We start from the raw sequence: 18,828 nt of genomic DNA on the forward strand, positions 1-18,828 counted from the left end.
ATTTTTCAAGTAACCAGCACCAAGTCTGCCCGTACCGAATCTCCCGCGCTCGCCGCACCCCGACCCTTACCCATTCCCGCCCTAGATGGCGCCAGCCGTCCACCCCGTCCCCCTCTCTCTAACGTTAACCCCGAAAACTCCAAGAGTGCCAGCGAGGGGTTGGGGAAAGCCTTTTGTTCAGCCGCACGCTACACTCATCCCAGCGCGGAATGCGCGGCGAGACCCACTCTTGCCGGTCCTCCTCTCTTCCCAGGTGGGACGACAGAGAGAGGGCCCACACCGAGAGGAGGGCCTTCAGCGAGCAGCGGCGCTACCGGTTTGGCAGCTCCAACTGCCGCTTCGTCGTCGCACGCGTGCTCTCGGGCGCTCCTCAGTCGCGAAGGCAGACTCGGTCGGCACCGTCCGTACCGTACCGTACTCCTCGATGGCCGTAAGGCCGTTCCGATAGCCCTCGCACGGGACACGTCCAGGAGTGACAAGACGTCGGGCCGAGATCGAGGACGGCGATTGCGTTAGGGGACAGGTCCTCTGGTTTCCAGTTCTTCTGGTCCTTTGTCCACGTCGCCAGCTGGTTGGTTGCCCCGCAGAGAGAGAACCATACAAGACAAGCGGTGGCGTGCTCCGTTTTGCCCGAAACTGTGTCATCGGTGAAAAGGAAAATCGGCCGCTTCTCGAGACCGCTGTGCGACACCTTTAACTGCAGTGAACTGTGGTTGTTGCTTTCCTGGACCTTGTTCGCGATCCTCGAAGACATCAAGTTAAGTTCCTCGGGGTTAAGTTGTGCTGTTTCCTTGAGGAGATCCCGGCAAAACATCGTGTCCTCTCGTCCTGTGGTTGTTCTGACCGTGAAGATGTGTAGTAGTCGGCAGATGTGTTGACAAGGAGGGAAAAGTTTAGTGGTGGTGGTGTGTTCGTCATCTGGAGTTCTAGCATGCGGGACTCCCAGGGGCGGCAGCGGACTACTACCGTCGAGTGTTACCAGCTCCGGACACTGAAGGCATCGAGATGAAGCTCACATCCGGCGGGATGCTGACCCCGACGGTGCTTCTGCATGGATTACTCGTGCTGCTGATTGCCCCCGTTAGTCGGGTAAGTGTTAACATGCTTCGTTATTAGCACCCGGTTACTCCTCACCTGATGTCTTACTCAATACTTAACGGGGACGTAATAAAAATATTTCGTTACTTGAAACGGTGCTACACATCATTGCCTGTGCACTGGTGCTTGCCCTTTTCACCTCTGAGTAAGCACAGATACCAATAAATAGATAGACGTCTGCCTTGAAAGATAGAGGACATCGTGTATTGAAGGTACAATAATGCAAACTGCTGCCGGTGTACAACACGCATACAAATATCTGCTGTACCGCATCTGTCGGCGATCGTAGAAGTAGTCGACGTATATTTTACTTGAGTTATAGTTTTATGAAGTCATGTCATCTGCCGACGTTCATTGCACATCCACTGATATCCCGTGTCTGACAACTCTGAGAAGGTCCTTCGCGGTTGACCCCGGATCTCTGCTCCCACAGCCAGATGTATAACCATGTCAATGTTACACTGTAACTTAGACTTGCTCTTCGACTCCAATGGCCAAGAAAATGTTTGCTCAGGACGTCACTAGTCTCTCAACTACGACTTGGACGTTCACAGACTCCAATATCGCTGTATGGCGTGTCGTGTGCTTTTTGACAGCATTTTCATCAGCAAATATTAATGGAAGGCCATGAGTCTAAACCACTCATTGAAAGAACAGTAAATATAGCGATCCCAAGGCAATCAAGTCAAGCACTATTTAAAGTTCTGCATGATATTCGAAAAATTTAATAAAATTACAAAACCATGTCATACAATTATTACGATATGCATTGATAGATAGGTGCAGTGTGTGACCATTTATAGTTTGTGTTTATATATCCGTGCGCTATGTTTATTTTTGATTGGTCTATGGCATTAACTATGTGCTTCACTCAACACAAAGATGCACTGCTAGGTAAAACATAACTAATTTTGTGTAGCTCTGCTAAAAGAAATAAAAAAAGGCTTACAAACTCGTTCATAAGACAATTCTCAACAAGATCTAACATTAAAGTCGTGAACTTCCAGTCGTCTCCGTATCATGATGCAATATGCACGACATACAGATCAGCACACAACCAGGGGCGTATAACTTAAGCTATGACCGATATCATGCCTGCAAAGACAGGGCATGCAAGTGTCACTTTCGAGGCGTCGGACGAGTTCCACTTCCATGAGCCACAGCTGGAATTCGCGTACGGAAGAACTGACTCTACGTATAAGCAACACATTGTAGCTCCAGAGAAGAGACATCCTCATTTGTAATCTCTCAATGACACCTAAAGTGACACAGGCTGCCAGAAGCCACTCATCACTTTCTTCTGTCGCTTACGTCCATCGTAGCTCCCCCGGAACAATAGCGCATCGACGGAGTGAGGGTAGTTTAGCGGAAGGTTCGCTGATCGGCGCAAAAACCATCGGCATGACCGACTACGTGACGTCGATGAAAGCCACCTGTTGCTCGGGCGGAAAGTTTATTGCCGTTTTCAATAACTCCGATGGGCAAGGGATGACTATGAGAAATCAGGTGAACTAACAACGTTCCCCTGGGTAGTAGTCTTTATGCGTATATGACCTCGAAAGCCTTAAAGAAACTGTCTTATCAGCTGCCACTTTGATACTTGCACAAGATGCCTGTCTGCTCTATGGCGAGCCCCAGGGTCTTATTAATACTTTATAGCCAATGAAATGGCGGCATTGTAGTTTTAAGGACTCCTAAGAACCAATCAAGAAGTGAAATATAATAGGCCACGCCTTGACTTGCTTGTGCTTGCGCCCAGTTTATTTCTTCATACGTTGGTCCCGTAACCGTTATCCGTCTTCCATCAGATATCTCCTGTCGTGCATTTGCGTTGTCTCGTAACTCACACGTCGTGCCGGTACTTTTTTTATTTCCCCTCGGCTGTTTATCATTTTGAGGACGACCTTCTAGCTGCCGACCATTACAATGTCGAAATCCGGTCACTTTAATAGTCGCGGCGATACATTCCGACACGCCATATAATGCGAGCCGATCGAGCACGGGACAACACAATAGCACCGCCGCCGTCGGGGCAAGGCCCAGCGGCGCGCACAAAAGGCGCCGGGCTGCATACGGCCGAGCTCCGCAAAGATCCGTTCCTGACCCCGATTTCGAAACCAGCTTACTTCCTCGCAAACAGCGCGGGCTAAGGAGCGAACACCCCAAGGTTTGCTCGATCGCCACCTATGCTATGCGCTGGAAACTCTGAGGGAGAGGAGAAGACGAGAGCGGCACAGAGACGTCAGAACGCCGGGCTCGAACGATTCGTGAATGTAGGCCTAAAGCTATAGCTGCCTTTGTCTCCACTGCCCTCATCAAACGCGATCGAATGCGGGAGTCGAACGCCGGACGCCAGCGTTCCGCATTCTAGCGCGTTCGACGAGTGCAGTGGAGAGACAAATTTAGGCAACCAGCTTTAGGTCTACCCACTAATCAATCAAATCAGAGCTCGGCGTTCTCAGTTCCTCGCGCGTTCTTGTCTCCTTTCCTTCCTCCGTAACTCGGCGGGGTTTCCAGATTATGTCACGGTTGCCGCCGCTAGATAACGGCTTGAACGAACCAATGGCACCTAAAAGGCAAGGCCTGCACCGTTTTCCCCCCCACGTCATCACAAGTGGAGCCGCTCAGCGCCGCCTATGCGAAGAGCAAGTCGTCTGTTTCTTGCGCAAAAGTTGCGGTGACGTCACAACGACGTCGAGCTCCGATTGGCTTTGATTGAAAGGATAGTGGGTAGTCCTCAATGTTGCATGCCTTGAGGTCTACACTCTAAAAGAAAAGGGTGTAAGTCTAAACCCCCCCCCCCCCCCAAGAGGGCGACGAACGTGTCACTGTGGACACTTCCTTAAGGAGGGTGGAACTTTACGCCCTTGCATGGGGGGTAACCATGCACCCTCTAGGAGGTAATATTAAACCTTTTGGAGGTAAGAGAACATGGATGAAGAGCCTTTTTTTACCTCCTTCTGGTGGTAACTTTAACCCCTTTTGGGGCTAACATTGCACGTTTTGTGGAACCCTACACACTGGCTTAGGGGGTAACTATGCACCCTCTAGGAGGTAACCTTAGTTGGAGGCAAGAGTACGTGCATAAAGGATCTGTTTTTACCTCCTTTTGGGGATAACACTGCGCGTTTTGAGGGCCTGCTGTTACCTCTTTTTGGGGGCAACTCCCATCCTTTTTGAGGGTAACACTGCATGTTTTAAGGCTGTTTTTACCTAATTTTGGGTATAAGTTACACTCGTGTTCTGCAGCACTTCCTGGTGCAGAACTTCCACCCCTCCTGAAGTAAAAGTTCTGTACCAGGAAGAGGTGAAGTGTTGTTTGGAGACAACCTGCCAACACAAATGAAAAACCAGCACATCTAGTTTCAATACTGCTTCAGTGAAAAAATATAATGAAATTGGATTGCAAGATACGCTCGGGAGGTGGTATCTCGCAAATATGCTCCACTCCAGAGGCAGTAATAAAATAACATCTTCACAGGGGAGGACAGTGCTTATTCTGAGCGTGGATGACGATGCGCTTTTATTGCAAGTCACAAATATAGCATATCATTGCTCAAAACACTCACAAATAAATTAAAAGCCTGCTACATTTCAAAATTAAAGAACAAGACATGTACGTAACACCAGAAATTAGCATAAAACCTATCTAAAGGCTGCCTAACATTTCTTTGCAGGAAACCCCATTTGCAAAAGGCAAAAAAAAAAAGCAATATATGACTAGCAGTGACTCACCTTCACATGGCTAGCACTTACTTCACCTCCACCCTTAAAAGGCACAGGCCATCCTCCTGATCTATGTCCTCATATTTAAAAGACTCAGGCCATCCTGATTTATTTCAGACAAAAAAGGAAAACAACGTTAAACATACTACATAAAAATTCCTAAACTTGAATTAAAAGGACATTCAAAAAGAAAATCATTTTTGCATTTCTGTTAGGTTTCAAAGCAATGTGGTACACATAACTCCAAATATTGAATGTCTCAGACCGATTAAGTACTCGAGCGCAATAAATGTGCGCCTTAACTTGTGATGGTACTCAAAGTTAATGATGGAGTAGAGGCAGAATCCTCAGCTGGCGACGGGGCTTAGAGGTGTCTCCCTCCACTGCCACGGCCACGAAGCTGGGCACCTCTCGATTAAGTGGGCTTGAGCTGACAGCCACCGGGTAGCTTGCACTGCCTGCCTGGAACCATATAAATGGGGAAATCATGTGATATGAAATTGAAACCTGTTGCGCTCGGCAAACATGCTCTTCTCGCGCTCCGGAGAGGTGAAATTTCGCTGTTCCCTCCTTTTTAATACCTTTTTTTATGTTGTTTTGTTTTGTCTTTTACTCAGGTAATAAGAGTTTGCCGTTCTAAAATCATAGCGACCCCTGTGCAAGATGGACGCAAGTCTGTCGCTCTGCGGCGATTCCCGTCGATCTTCGGCGTGTTTGCCGCTTGGAAGTTGGGGCGGGTCGGGGGCCCACTAATGATGACGTCATGCGCGGGGCCTTGTCTTCTAGGTGGTATGGTGAACCTGGGTGAACCAACACGACAGTGCGCAGTGCAACCGCGTTGGAGGTCGGCGGCGCCTGCCGCGCGGTGCCAAATCGGGGTGGTTTACACTCCACAGGGCAATCGGGGCAAGTTCAATTCGATTAGCGCCCGAAGTTCGTTTGGAAGCCCAGTTCCTGGTAACGGTTTTCGATGTGTGTGCACTTCCAAACGTCCGCCGTTCTCCTTGCATAAAACTCCAGTCGAGGGGTTCGTAGCAAAGCGAAACATTTCTCTTTTTTTTTTTTTTAATGTGTAATCTCATCATACTTAATTCTGACTACATGCAAACGAGAGCTCATTATCGGTGCCCTAGCGTAAGAGATTAGTTGTTCAGTCACATTTTATTCTTAGGAATGCACATATCTACATAAACGATGCATTGAGTGAGTGGCAACATAGTATGAGCGCGCAGAATTGCAAAGATAGTGCAATGTTTTCAAGTAACTTAGTACCACGATCACTCGTGACATGATGTAACGTGACGAGGACCGATAAGACAGGAAAAGATACAACGTTTGAGCACCCTGTCATTTTTTTTTTTTACATTCCATTTAGTTTTTATTTTGGTTAACCTTCTTACCAGAGCCAAATCTCAGCGTAATTTACCTCATGGTATAAACTCCCAACACTCGCCTGCACCCTCTTTCGTATTATTTAGGCACCTTTATAAACTTTCACGTTGTGTCGGCCACTTTTTGCGGCACGTCTGTATCAAGCGACCTAAAAAGTACCTGTCTGACGTTGGTGCTTTTAATTAAATATCCAAATAAATAATCAAGTAATGTACGAGCTTTTAGTTAAGCACTTGGCTGTTGGCTGGCACTCAGCGTGACGTTTCACCTTGCTCTGCGTAATGTTTTTTCTTTTTTTCTTTTCTTTTTTTTTTATATAGCAAACATACGTTTTGTGCGGACGAACGTTCATTCTCGGCTCAAAAATGTAGCGCTAGTGGGCCCGAACCAGAAACCAAAGTTTTCAGAACAAATTGGCACCTTTTTCAAAAGTTATAGAAGATTTTCTTAATATTTTCGATGGAAAAATGGCGGCCGACAGCGGAGCTCTTCAATAGATGGAGCTGAGCGGCCCCAGGTACCGAAAACGGGCCCCATTTTGCCACTGAAATATTCATAAAATAACTCAAAACTTTTGATTGAGTCAACGCAGTTCCTTCGGACACTTTCGCATATGGGTTAGACAGCTAGCGTACTCAGCACTTCTTAATTTCGAAATCCGGTAACCGGTGCATGAGATCACCAAGCAGAAAGAAAGCAAGAAGAAAAAAAATAGAAGAGGCCTCGGACGTGGTTGAACGTGTCGGCCACCGCGCACCCACAGTCACCTTTCTTTCTTTCCTCGCCGAGGAGCGTCTTCGAACTCTCTCGTTGGCACGAATTCTGCGGCGGCGTCGGCATTCCTCGACCCGAACGTGCTGCTGCCCTGCGTGTGCCCACTGCTCTTCCTCGGCACGGCTGCTCGGACTCGGACGGAGAAATCTGTCCGGGAAGTTGTGCCGACCGTGTCTCGGGCTTTCCCCTCGGAATGCCTGTATACATACACTCGAGTTCCCGATGCGTTCTCGACGTCGACGGAAAATGTCGGATGTTAAAGGGTCACTAACAAGGTGTTGACGCACGCCTCTGTTAGTTTCATATTGTTTTTTTTTTTTATTTAGAGACACGACCTACAAGGAACCATACTATCAAAAAAAATCTTTTTTTTTTCTTTTTCTTTACAAACATTTTTTTGGAGACAACCGGCTCATATCAATGCTCAAAAGCCCCCCTCCCCCTCCCCCTTTATATTCTATTTTTTCATCGCTTTCTCTTTTTAGCATCAAGTGGCGTGAACGGACTTCGTATCACTTTACGTAGGAGCAATGCCGACGCTACCAATACAAGCATGCTGCGCTGAACGATGCTTGCACGGCACTGCCCACGTGCTCGGCAAGGATATTTCATTCCCCAAGATCTCTATTTCAGCTATAGCCAAGTGAAACCGAGTATAGAACTTCGATTATTTGAGATTCGAGAAGTACTACGACTCCTCTGAGACACATCCCAGTTTAAGGAAAGTTACATCCATTTCAAGATTTTTGTAAGGGGAACAAAATATTATTGCAAACTTGTACCAAGTTTGATACCTAAAACAATTTCGTTCAAAATGCCCGCCTTGCCCAGGACCATAGACAAACTGGAGACGCGATGAAAACACGTTAGGTTTCAACGGCTTTTCCTCAACCCCTGGGAAAGTTTATCCATTGATATACGACTCGCGCGACACCCAAATCCAAACATTCGTTCTACATCGCTGCTTCCCCCGTGTTCCCAAACGGGCTGAAAAGCAAAAGCCCCACTTCAAGGTCGACCCTTATGGGAAGCAAACCACGCGAGTTGCCAACAATAACACGCCAAAGCCGCGAGTCAGGAGCTCGCGAGATCACCGGTCCCCCCGCCGGCGCTGGCCCCCAAAGCGCAAATTAGAAAGCAATGGGATCGGTTTCGAGAAAAAGACTTTCCTCTCCGAACGACGAGCATTTGCTGTTTGCTTCGAAGAAAGGCCCTCCTTCTCGGCTACTGCCCTTGAATTTTCGGCTTACCATCAACGACGTGGGTGCAAAACCAAAACCGGTCAAACTCGGAAGGAATTGTTTTTAAATCCGACACGTCGTTTCATGGCGCTTCGCATAAAGCCATTTTGTGTGACATAGCGCCGTTTAGTGTGCAAAGTTTCCTGAGGGTTCTTCTTTGTGACTGGCTTTCCTACGTGTTTTGTGGAAAAGCAGACGCTCCAGGCTTCTTAGAGTGAGCTTGAGACAGAGGGAGAGAGAAAGAGGTAATGAACTTTATTACACGGCTCAAGTCCGCGAACTTGAGTCGTGTAAACTGAAACTCAAACGATCGTTTGAGTTTCAGTTTGAGCAACGCCTTATACTCACTTTAAAATGACTTTAAACCACAGCGTACTACTCACTCTTCTATAGTTTGTCCCTCTTTCTTTCGCCCCATTTACAGTCGTTAACCGATTCGCCGAATATGAGATCCAGGGGGGTTGCGCTAAACCTCAAACGTCGGACGTCTGAGAATGTCACATTTTAGAGCAGGGCACAAAAGGGACAGCGGAACCATCGAGGGAGGGTCAAGGTTGCCAAATTTTAAGGGTATTTTCTTTTTGTTGTTGTTGTTTTCAAACGAGGAGCACCAAAATCTCGGCGGTTCGCGTTTTCGGCGCGTGACTGCCCGACCGGAGAAGAAAAACTCGGTAAACCAGCTCGGTTCTAAAGGATTTTTTTAACAAATATATATTCATATATCTACGTTTATTCATTCATTCCCTTTAGTATCGTTTGTATGTGTGTATGTGTGTCCTTGTGTGCGCACGTCCGTGTATGTGTGTCTGTGTACGTGTGTGTACGTGTGTCCGCGCGTCCGTGGAACGCTTGACGGCGAACTGCCCAGAGTACACAGACCTCTATCGCACCAAAAGTGTGCACAAATATTTAGAATGGCGGGAATGTTCGCTCTTTCCGGGTCTTTTTGGTCAACCGACGTTTTAAAAATTTCTTTCCATTTTTTTTTTTTTTTTTTTCTTTTTGTTGTTAAGCATGCTATCTTTCGAATATGACCCTTTTTTGGTCCGGGAAATAAAACCACAACCAAAGCTTAACATAAAAACAAAATGTTCAACGGAAACGAAAACCCAAACATCCAATGAAAAAAAAAAAAAAATTAAACAGACCTTTAACGTCTCCTTAGTTTTCGCTGTTTATCCGAGATACGTGTACAGCCGTACCGAAACACAAACTCTATCGGCTGTGTGTGTGTGTGTGTGTGTGTGTGTGCGCGTGTGCGTATGCGTGTGCGTGTGTGTGTGCGTGTGTGTGTGTGTGTGTGTGTGCGTGTGTGTGCGTGTGTGTGTGTGTGTGTGTGTGCGCGTGTGTTATTTTTCTGCAGTTCGAACTCATGTCCGACATCCCTGGGTCGCCCTGCGTAGTAGTGGCGCTCAACTGCGTTACGCGTTTATTCGCCGTTCCGAAAATGCGACGAACATGACGGCGTACCATGAAAGTCTCGTAAAACCGTCGGAACTTGGCTCTAGCATAGTTCTCAAAGTACGCTCTTGCATAAACCGACAGACCTAATGCCCAGAGCTACTGGGCTGCATATATACAAAATAGACCAACATCTTGTTTACAAAAGAGTCTGAATTGTCCCGTACCAGGTCTGAATGCTGCGCGTGCGCACTAACGACAGTAGCGCCAACGCCGCGGCATGACGTCCGAGTCGCACGTTGCTGTATACTTTTCTTTTTCTTTTTTGGTTATCATCAAAAAATTGTAGCTCCTTGCATCATTGAAGCGGATATTTGTTACTGTAATAGATCTTTTGCTAAATTACCCAAGCACCAAGGAGCATGCAAAGAGTGTTTTCACACGGGCTGAACATGCTGGCGTCTGCAGCAGTTTTTATCTGTTCTAAAGCAAAAGCCTAAAACGAATGGCAGCTTACACACGGGTTCGTCAACGATTTATTCTGTTTATTTATTTCGAATCTTCTATAAGGTGAAGGACAGCGCGTGCGTCGCGTAGACCTATCCATTGCCAGCATTCTCCTTCATGCTTGGGTAATTTAGCAGTAGGTCTATATATAAGACCCTTTTGCTGTTTACGAACGTGAACCGCTGTTTGCGTCCCTAGCGACTTCTGGTCGCACTGTCTTTGCAAGCTTGTCGAGCTTGCTTATGTCACCAGTGCTAGAAAGCGTAAAAGCTACAGGACAACGAAGTTGGAGATTTAGCGAGTGCCTTCGGTCTGTACGATTTAATGTATCGGAAGAGACAAGTATAGGTTTACGAGAATATTCCAAAAATTGGAACACATCTCGCGCTTCTTGGTTCTTTTGGCGTTCACCCGGAAAATCGGTGGTTAAATGTTTCATCGACGTTTCAAGCAGCGGTGTTAAGGTGGGCTTTGCTCCATATTTTTATCGACCGGAAGTTCGCTGGGTCGTCAAGGACTGGAGCGCCGCCTGGTGGCGTTTGCAAAGAAAAGGGTTTAATGTTGTATTTTCTTCAGTGACCGCCGGAGAGCTCGATTGCGCGCGCCTCGCGTGTTTCAAGAAAAGACCCGTCACTCAAGTTACCGAAGTCTCAATTTGACCGACAGCGCATCGACTAAACAGCTTTCGAATCGACGTCCGTTCGATTCACTGATTGCATGGCCTCTCTCGTTCGACAAACAGCGCACGAATGTCGCAGTTAAAGTACTCTGGTTCCACTTCAAATTCCTCCAAGCACTTGTCAATCGAGTTAACAATTTTGTCCAGGTGGTCGGCAGTAATCGGACAAAGCGGCTCGCGAATCAATTTCGTTCGATTCAGTAACTGCCCTACACTCTGTATCGAACTCAGCACGAACTCGTGGTCCTATATATAGGGCCAGCAGATACCAAATTTCTAATCACGTCATCAATTTTCAGCCGAATTTGATTAACTTAACAAACACAGGGCGTGGTAATATAAGAACGACGAAGAACAAACCAAGAAGTGAGAAGTGTGAAAAAAATGCGCCTCGATACGCGGGCATTCAGTTGCCAAAGAATTACGGACGATTTTATCGTCGATTCCGTGAGCCTTCCACGCCCATGGAGTGAATTTCTCTTTCTCTAACATCCCCATCGCGATAGGTTAAGCTTGGTGCACGCGCGTCCATCGCAAATCATAAGGTAATAAGCGCTCTAAGCATTATACTTTCCCTCGTTTATTATTTTTTTTTAATTATTGTTATTTTTGAGTTTTGTGCAACATAAAGAGACGAAATGAAAAAGCCCGTGACTAAACCAAGAAAACAATTTATAATAAAAAGAGAAAGAAAGAAAACACTTGCACTTGATGAAACCGAAAAGTCGTCTGGTCTTCTGTTGTTGTTTTCGATGCTGCCACTGATTTTTAAGTGAGGCTAATTTACACTCGCGGTATTTAAAAAAAAAATAAAAATAAAAACGAAGAAAAACTAGCTGACGTCCTGCTTTAGATAACGAACACAAAAAAGGGGCTGGAGTACAAAATTAAGAAAAAGAGGGGGGGGGGGGCACTCGTTCATATCGTTACCAGCGCTCGACTGCGCCACATTCCTCGTTTATGAGCCGCGCCCGTGCGGCGTGCCGTGGCTCAACAACATTATGTCGGCGCGCGCGAACGTATCCGGATAATTGGAGGGTTGTTGTGATTATCTCGGCGTGAACCGGCTTTAAGAAAAGCGCGCCGGCCTGGTCCCCTTCGCCGTCCGCTTATTAGTACCCCGGCTTGCCGTACACTTCGTTAAACACCCCAATTTGCCGGCGAGGGCGCCCCCCTGGCGGACGGAATGGGTGTTACTAGTGTGTGACCGGCATCTGCGGGCTGCGAGGGTTTCAATTACGTGACACCATCTTTTTTTTTTTTTTTGTGTGTGTGTGTGTGTTGTGTGTGTGTGTGTGTGTGTGTGTGTGTGTGTGTGTGTGTGTGTGTGTGTGTGTGTGTGTGTGTGTGTGTGTGTGTGTGTGTGTGTGTGAGCCTGCGTTTTTTTTTTTTTTTGTTAGACATGGCGAGGAGCACTTGATAATTTTCCCGATTTAACAATATTGAAGTGGGAGTCATTCATGAGGGATGAAAGGCAATGAATTCAATTACCTTTTTTTACGTGGTGAAGGGAATCCATTCATCCCTCTCCTCAAAAGTGATGGGATTTTGTAATTTTTTTCCCACCATTAAAACACGTATGGCCAGGCTTGAACCTTTAGGTTCAAGCCCGGCCATACGGCAAAGAGCGCAAGCTATTTAGCAAAAGAGCATACCCCATTTGCGCTTAGGACTATTACTTTTTCAATGAGTGGCAAATTGAACAAAGGGCGCATTTAGATGCAGATCTTGTAGCTTCGTTATTTTGTTGTAGTGTTGATGTAGTTGCTGCATGTTAAGTCCAGGTTATCATCACCTCCAATGACGCATTCTTGGCGTTTAGACAGCTCCAGGCGTTTTCTTGACCCAAAATTATTCCGGTACGCTCGCGAGATTTCTAAAGAAACGCGGACAAGTCAGAGGATTGGGAATTGTTCAAGTGTGGCACAGTGAATCAGAACTTAAGAAACCAATGGGGCGTGGCTTATCGTGTTCTAGCTTCGTGATTGGTCCCTCGGCATATTCTTATCGGCAAATGTCGCGATCTCATTGACTGAGGGGTCGATAATGAGATACTCCGGATCTGCCACGACCCCGCGCTTTTTAGAGGACGAAATTGGGATAATTACTGACTTGACTCAAAAAATTTGTTGAACATATTAATAGACACATCTGAACTAATAATCCAAATTGAAAGTCACGATATTTTTTAAAGCATAATGTGTTTTTTAACGTTACAGCCAATCTCAAAATTTTGTCCGTCCGTCTATGCATTTTCCGCTAAATTTAGCGGGGAAATTGGTGTCACGTGATGCATACACGAATTCAGTTTCCCAGGTAAACTTAGCGGGCAATTTTATGTCACTTGACTTGACGTCCCAGGACCTACAAATAAATTCAGTTTTCCCGCTAAATTTAGCGGAAAAAATTGACGTCGCATGACGTATACACCAGTTCAGTTTCCCCGCTAAATTTGGTGGGAAAATTGATGTCACGTGACCTATACACCAATTCAGTTTTCCCGCTATATTTAGCGGAAAATTTGATGCCACGCGACCATACGTCACGGAACCTGCAGACCAATTCAACTTGCCCGTTAAATTTAGCGGACAAATTGACGTCGCATGATGTATACACCAACTCAGTTTCCCCGCTTAATTTGGCGGGGAAATGGATGTCAGGCAACCTGACGTCACGTGAAATATACACGAATGTAGTTTCCCCGCTAAATTTATCGGGAAAATGGACGTCACGCGACATGACGTGACGTGACCCATACTATACAAGACTGTATGCGTAGTTTTCTAAACAAATTAAGTGATTACTTCGTAAACACTGCATTTCATGCATCATGAAACTTTAAGAATAAAGGCCCCAGCCAATTTTCTTTTCTTGCGAGGTTATTGAAGTTTTCAATTTGGTAAGAAACGGGACATTCCAGCGCGTTTCCGACGGGTTAAACGAAGTCTATACATTTGCCGTTTTTCTTTTCTCAATAGCAATCACAAATTTGGAGATAATAACTAGCATACCTGAAAGGGTATTCATGCGTTCATTTATTGTACCCTTAATGGCCCATATTTCGAGTGAGTTACATAAAGGCGGAAGGGGAGGGGGAGGGGTATACACGTAAGAAAAAAAAAATTACAAGAAACACCAGGTTGATAGATGGAAGGCAGCTAACAGTGCTCGCGCATTAAGGAAATAAACAACAGGAATTAAATGACAAGCACAAAAGCAGTGACGGGGAAAGGTTGATGTAAGCGCACAAGCAATACATTATAAGCGCGGCCCATTAGCTGTAATAGGAAGTTATGGCATTGCGAAACGAGGTGGGGTCCTCTAGTACCACTATTTTAGCTGGCAGGTCATCCCAATCTATAACAATCTGAAAAAAAAAAGAAAGCTATTTTACAATGTTTAGTACCTGCTTCCGTTGACTTGCGACACGTGGCAAGAACGATTTAGAATTTGTGATGATGCCCTCCTAGGAGGTAGCAATGACAAAGAACGAAGAGTTGGGTGATAATCCTAGGTATTCCGACAATGTGTTTTGTTTGGGTCGCTCGAAGTCGGTGAATAAACGCACTTTCAGGCAGAGCGTAGGTTTCATTTCTGCACTCGAAACAAAGGTGAATTAATGAATACGGGAGCGGGTCACTGTCATTTCGGCCGATAGTCGCATTACGGCCGAGGTGCATTATAGCCGAGAGCAGCGGCGCCATCTATCTTATTTAGTGGCAACTAAAGTCGTCAACCACAACGCGACCCCCGAGAAGGCGGCCACACCAGCTCATTCAGAGACTATCGGCCTAAATGCAGTTCTCGGCGGTTATGCCCTATGCGGCCTCAAAGCCACCCCCGGCCCTTTCGCCTCTCTCGGCCTTGATGCACTCTCGGCCGTAACGGGACTATCGGCCTCAATGAGATGCTCCTTACGGGGACGAGAGATAAAAGAAATACTGTACGCATGACGCGGCGGCAACTTAAAAAAATAAAAGAAACGGCGTCTTGAGCTAGCGTCGTTTCTTTGAACGGACGCTCTACAGCGGCTCGTTATCGGACTTCCCGTTACGGAAGCTCTGTGACGTCACGTTTTCCAAGAAGCCGGAAACCGAACCCCCGCCGCCGAACTGCATCGGTAATTCGGGTCGGTCTTATAGTACCGGTTTCATTGGTTCTCGATCCTCTTTCTAATGGCGCCCTTTGTTTTTACAAGTTTGCTACCAAGAAATCATCTAACCAAGTCCCCCGCACAAGGATGGTTTACCAAAATCGGTGGATTAGGAAAATAAGTAGCTTATGATTCGGTGATTCCAATCCAATAATGGAAACTGAAAGAAAAAAAAACGTTTCCAAACCGGCAAAAAAAAAACTATATATATGTATATATATTTTTTTAATTTGGTGTAGTTGGAAAAGAAACGGTTACTTTTACAACTAACGGCCACTTACTTCTACTCTCAAGTAATCTAACTGAATACTTTTTAACCAAGAGTATAATTGTAATTGTAATCGACAACTTTATTGTCGAGTAGCGTGTACGAGACAGTTCGCTAAATAAGGCTACGCTTTACAGTAAGGACACGTCGGCCATATTGGCGCGCAAGATCAATGTTGCCAGTTGTCACCAGCTTTTGCGGACGCGTCTGACGGAAGGTACCAGAAGTGCTTTCCCTCATCCCGGTTGCTAAAACGGTTCGCAACGGTAGACAACAGCGCGATTTCGCGTGACGCGAACGGACGAATGACCGTCGTTACGGCGTTGGCGACAGAGTGCCGATTCTCATGAGCGTATATCTTTTCGGTTACCTTACGGACGCCAGGTTTAAGAGTCCCACCCTCCAACCCTGGATGGTCTGCATGGTGGCCAACGCGAATCTGCCAGAACCAGTTTTATTTATTCGTTTTTTTTTTTTAATTCATTTTGACGTTGAAAAATGTTCCAAGTATCAACCGCAGCCAAAGAGACTGATTCGGCCGCTGTCACGAATCGCTTCGCCCCTGCGCACGCACCCGCTTTTCGCATTTCCAGCCTCGAGTGGCTGCTTCGGGCTATGATCTTGCTGTCACCAGACTCCACCCCCTCTATCCGGCAAACGAAGCATCGCGAGATTGCCGATCTCAAAAACGTTTGACGAATGATTCAAGCGGATTCGGACACCGCTTAGGGTCGCAGTCGGCGAAACGAACTCGCTCCCCCCTTTCCCGGCCGCAGGGCGTGACTCAGTCGCGATTCATTTCAAACGCGACGAGGAATGCGCGGTCCGTATTCATCGCACGCTATCAAACCGATACGTCTCGTGAACTTGGAAGCTCCGAGAGACAGCAGCAGAGAGACGGCGTAAATCGAAACCTTACCAAAGGATATCGGTGACCGGGAATATATATCGTCGCTGTCAGCGGTGTTTTTGTTTCGTCGAGCGCTGTCTGGTGAAATATCAACACCGCTTTCGCCCGGTTTGGGACAGCCGTGACTCATGCTTTTAACGCGTCACATCCCCGCTGGTGAATTCCTATGTACACGCGGGAGTATCTAACGCTGACCCAAAATGCGTGACACACTGGAAAAAAAAAAAATTTATTCACCGAGTTTGCCTCTTAGCAAACCTAAAAATCCTTGTCATTCGCCGCGTTCTCTCCGTAGTTTGGAACGATCGGCTGTCCGAAATGAGTTGCAAGTAAGTAAATGCTTCGTGTACGAGGTAACGAAATACAAAAAGGAAGGGGGGGGGGGGGGGCGGTTAAATCCGTAGTACGAGGTTCAGACCAAATGTCTGCGTTTGCAATGACATCTGATGTTTCCGCTGTCGATGGGTAGGCACCAGGTAAGCGCAGCGCGACCAGGAAGCTTATTATTTTGGGGACTTCGAAAATGAATCACTTGGTAGACGCCCTGATATTTTTTTTCATCCGTTCAGTCCACTTGGGGGGGGGGGGGGGGGGGGGGGGGGGCGGGGGCACTCAGATTACGTGAACATTGGGGTCGCAAAACCAGCATTCCTTTACCAACACTGGGGGTCGAAACTAACACTGCGTTTCACACCGGTTTCATTTGCCAAACGCCGAAACAATTCGGCTAAGAATACCCGAGACCAACTAAAAAACGGAACAAAAAAATACTTAAATTCCTACCATCTTCGTAGCGGCAAAGAAAGGCTCGGCACTGTTCAGTATTTAATCAAAAAAAAAAAAAAAGGTATATATAAATATAAAGATAGCTTTTATCCCACTTTCCCCCGACGGGAAGAAGGCAGTGTATGTCTTAGGCTTAAGTCGACCCGTATGTACGCCTATACCAGCAGCTCCGAGCGCAATAGCGCGTGCTGCCATACGGAGCTGACGGCTTGCAGCGCCTCATTTGCATGGCAGACCGCTCAAGGGGCTGGGGAGTGGGACGTCTGCTCCGCCTGGGTCGTAACCCCAAAAGGGGAAGGGTTTCCCCATACGATGGAGCGCGGCGGGCCCTGCGACTCCTCCCAGCCAATCAAGCGCCGAGATCGTGTGTCACGTGGTGGGGGATCGGAGAGCCGAGTGCGCTAGCGCACCGCAACTTTCGTATACGACGTGGAGCGAAAGCTCGCGCTGCAGAACCCTAGCATCCATGGTTTCAATCCGCACCCCTGCCCGTTCCGACCGGGATGGGCATCGTGCCGGCGTCCGGTCGCGTATCAATATTGCGTGATGCACGTAAAAACAAAAAAAGTGCCGACAAGAAAATGAAGTGGCGTAAAAAAAAAACGCTAAGTATCTAAGTATTATTAATGACATTCAATATTAAAAAGGCGGTTAGTATTTCGAAAAAAAAAAAACAAAAAAAACATACAGGTAGCGAGAAAGTAGATCGTTACCGTCTAGCTAAAGTAACGCGCACTTTTTTTTTTTAAATTGCGGTGACGAGCACGTGTTTCATTACTTTTTGAACGAGTAACAGTATTAAGTTACCTTTTTTTTTCTAATGTGTACACATGTGTGCCTCGGGCTATCAGTGGTGCTGCACCGACCGAATGTCTCATCTACAGCTTAAACCTCGTGTCGCGCCATACCTCAGCAGGCAGACCTCCGACATCAAGTTGTCCAAACACGAACGTCAAAGTCGGCTCTGTTTGGAACGTGTCGCGTGGCTTCACGCCCCTCAGCGTCAATGCACCTACCCCGGAAAGGGTCACCTGCCACCAACGCGGTATCCCATTTGCTCCGATGGTTCGTAGCGTCCGGTGCGGTCCATCTTAAGGCGAAACGGGGTATAGTTTCTCGCGAGAATTCAGATCGGATAGGCCGAGCGAGGGAAAGGGGGTTCTGAAAAATTCGAGCTTTGGCCGGCCATGAACCGTCGACTGCAGCGTCTTTAACTGCGAGACGAACTAAACGGGAGTTCGAAAAGTGCTTAAACTTTTTTTTAGAAATAGATATACCCGCCGACCACGCGCATCTGCTTTCCCGCAGGTCGCACGCACTCGAAGATCCAAAGACTCCAATCGAGGATTCGCTGGCACGTCGTTCCTACTGAGGGGCGGTAGAGACTTTTAGGCGAACCGTTTCCTGCACGTCCGATATACGGTATGCGATGGGCCCTCCGGTACACGAACTGCACATGTGCTACCGGAGAAGACTTGCACATGCGCAGTTGGTACCGGAGAACCGATCGTATACCGTATATCAGACGTGCAAAAAAAAAAAAAAAAACGCTTCTTTAAAACTCTTTATCGAGCCCACACCCACGATTGCCTATATTTCCTTCCCACCCACATCGCCAACGACAACAGGAAAAACAATGGACGTTGCGTGGGGAAGACGCGGAGGATGTTTTTTTTGTTGTTTTTTTTTTTTTAGCTTTTTTGCCCGATCCCTCAAATGTCATCCTGGTGACATAACACACTGCCTGGTGAAATTAAGTTAGGGGGAGAAAATGTGGTCTTATAAGGGTGGGAAGAATCCTATGTTTGTCTTTTTTAGACTTAGGCTAGGTGGCGCAAGCTACCGCCTGTTACAACGGGTATAGTCATTAACGTCCATCCATCCATTAGACGG

General features: G+C 46.9%; 1 protein-coding gene across 1 annotated transcript in view; it reads left to right on the forward strand.

The window, feature by feature from the left end:
* Positions 1 to 361: 361 nt before the first annotated feature.
* LOC8039647 (tyrosine-protein phosphatase 10D) overlaps positions 362 to 18,828 on the forward strand; it is a 133,555-nt gene continuing 115,088 nt past the window's right edge. The window contains 1 exon segment of the mRNA XM_040218018.3: positions 362 to 1,089. Within this exon segment, the coding sequence (XP_040073952.1) occupies positions 1,006 to 1,089 (84 nt within the window). The 5' untranslated portion in view covers positions 362 to 1,005.

This window comes from Ixodes scapularis, unplaced genomic scaffold, assembly GCF_016920785.2.
Source record: "Ixodes scapularis isolate PalLabHiFi unplaced genomic scaffold, ASM1692078v2 PGA_scaffold4__175_contigs__length_147842914, whole genome shotgun sequence".
Taxonomy (NCBI): Eukaryota; Metazoa; Arthropoda; class Arachnida; order Ixodida; family Ixodidae; genus Ixodes; species Ixodes scapularis.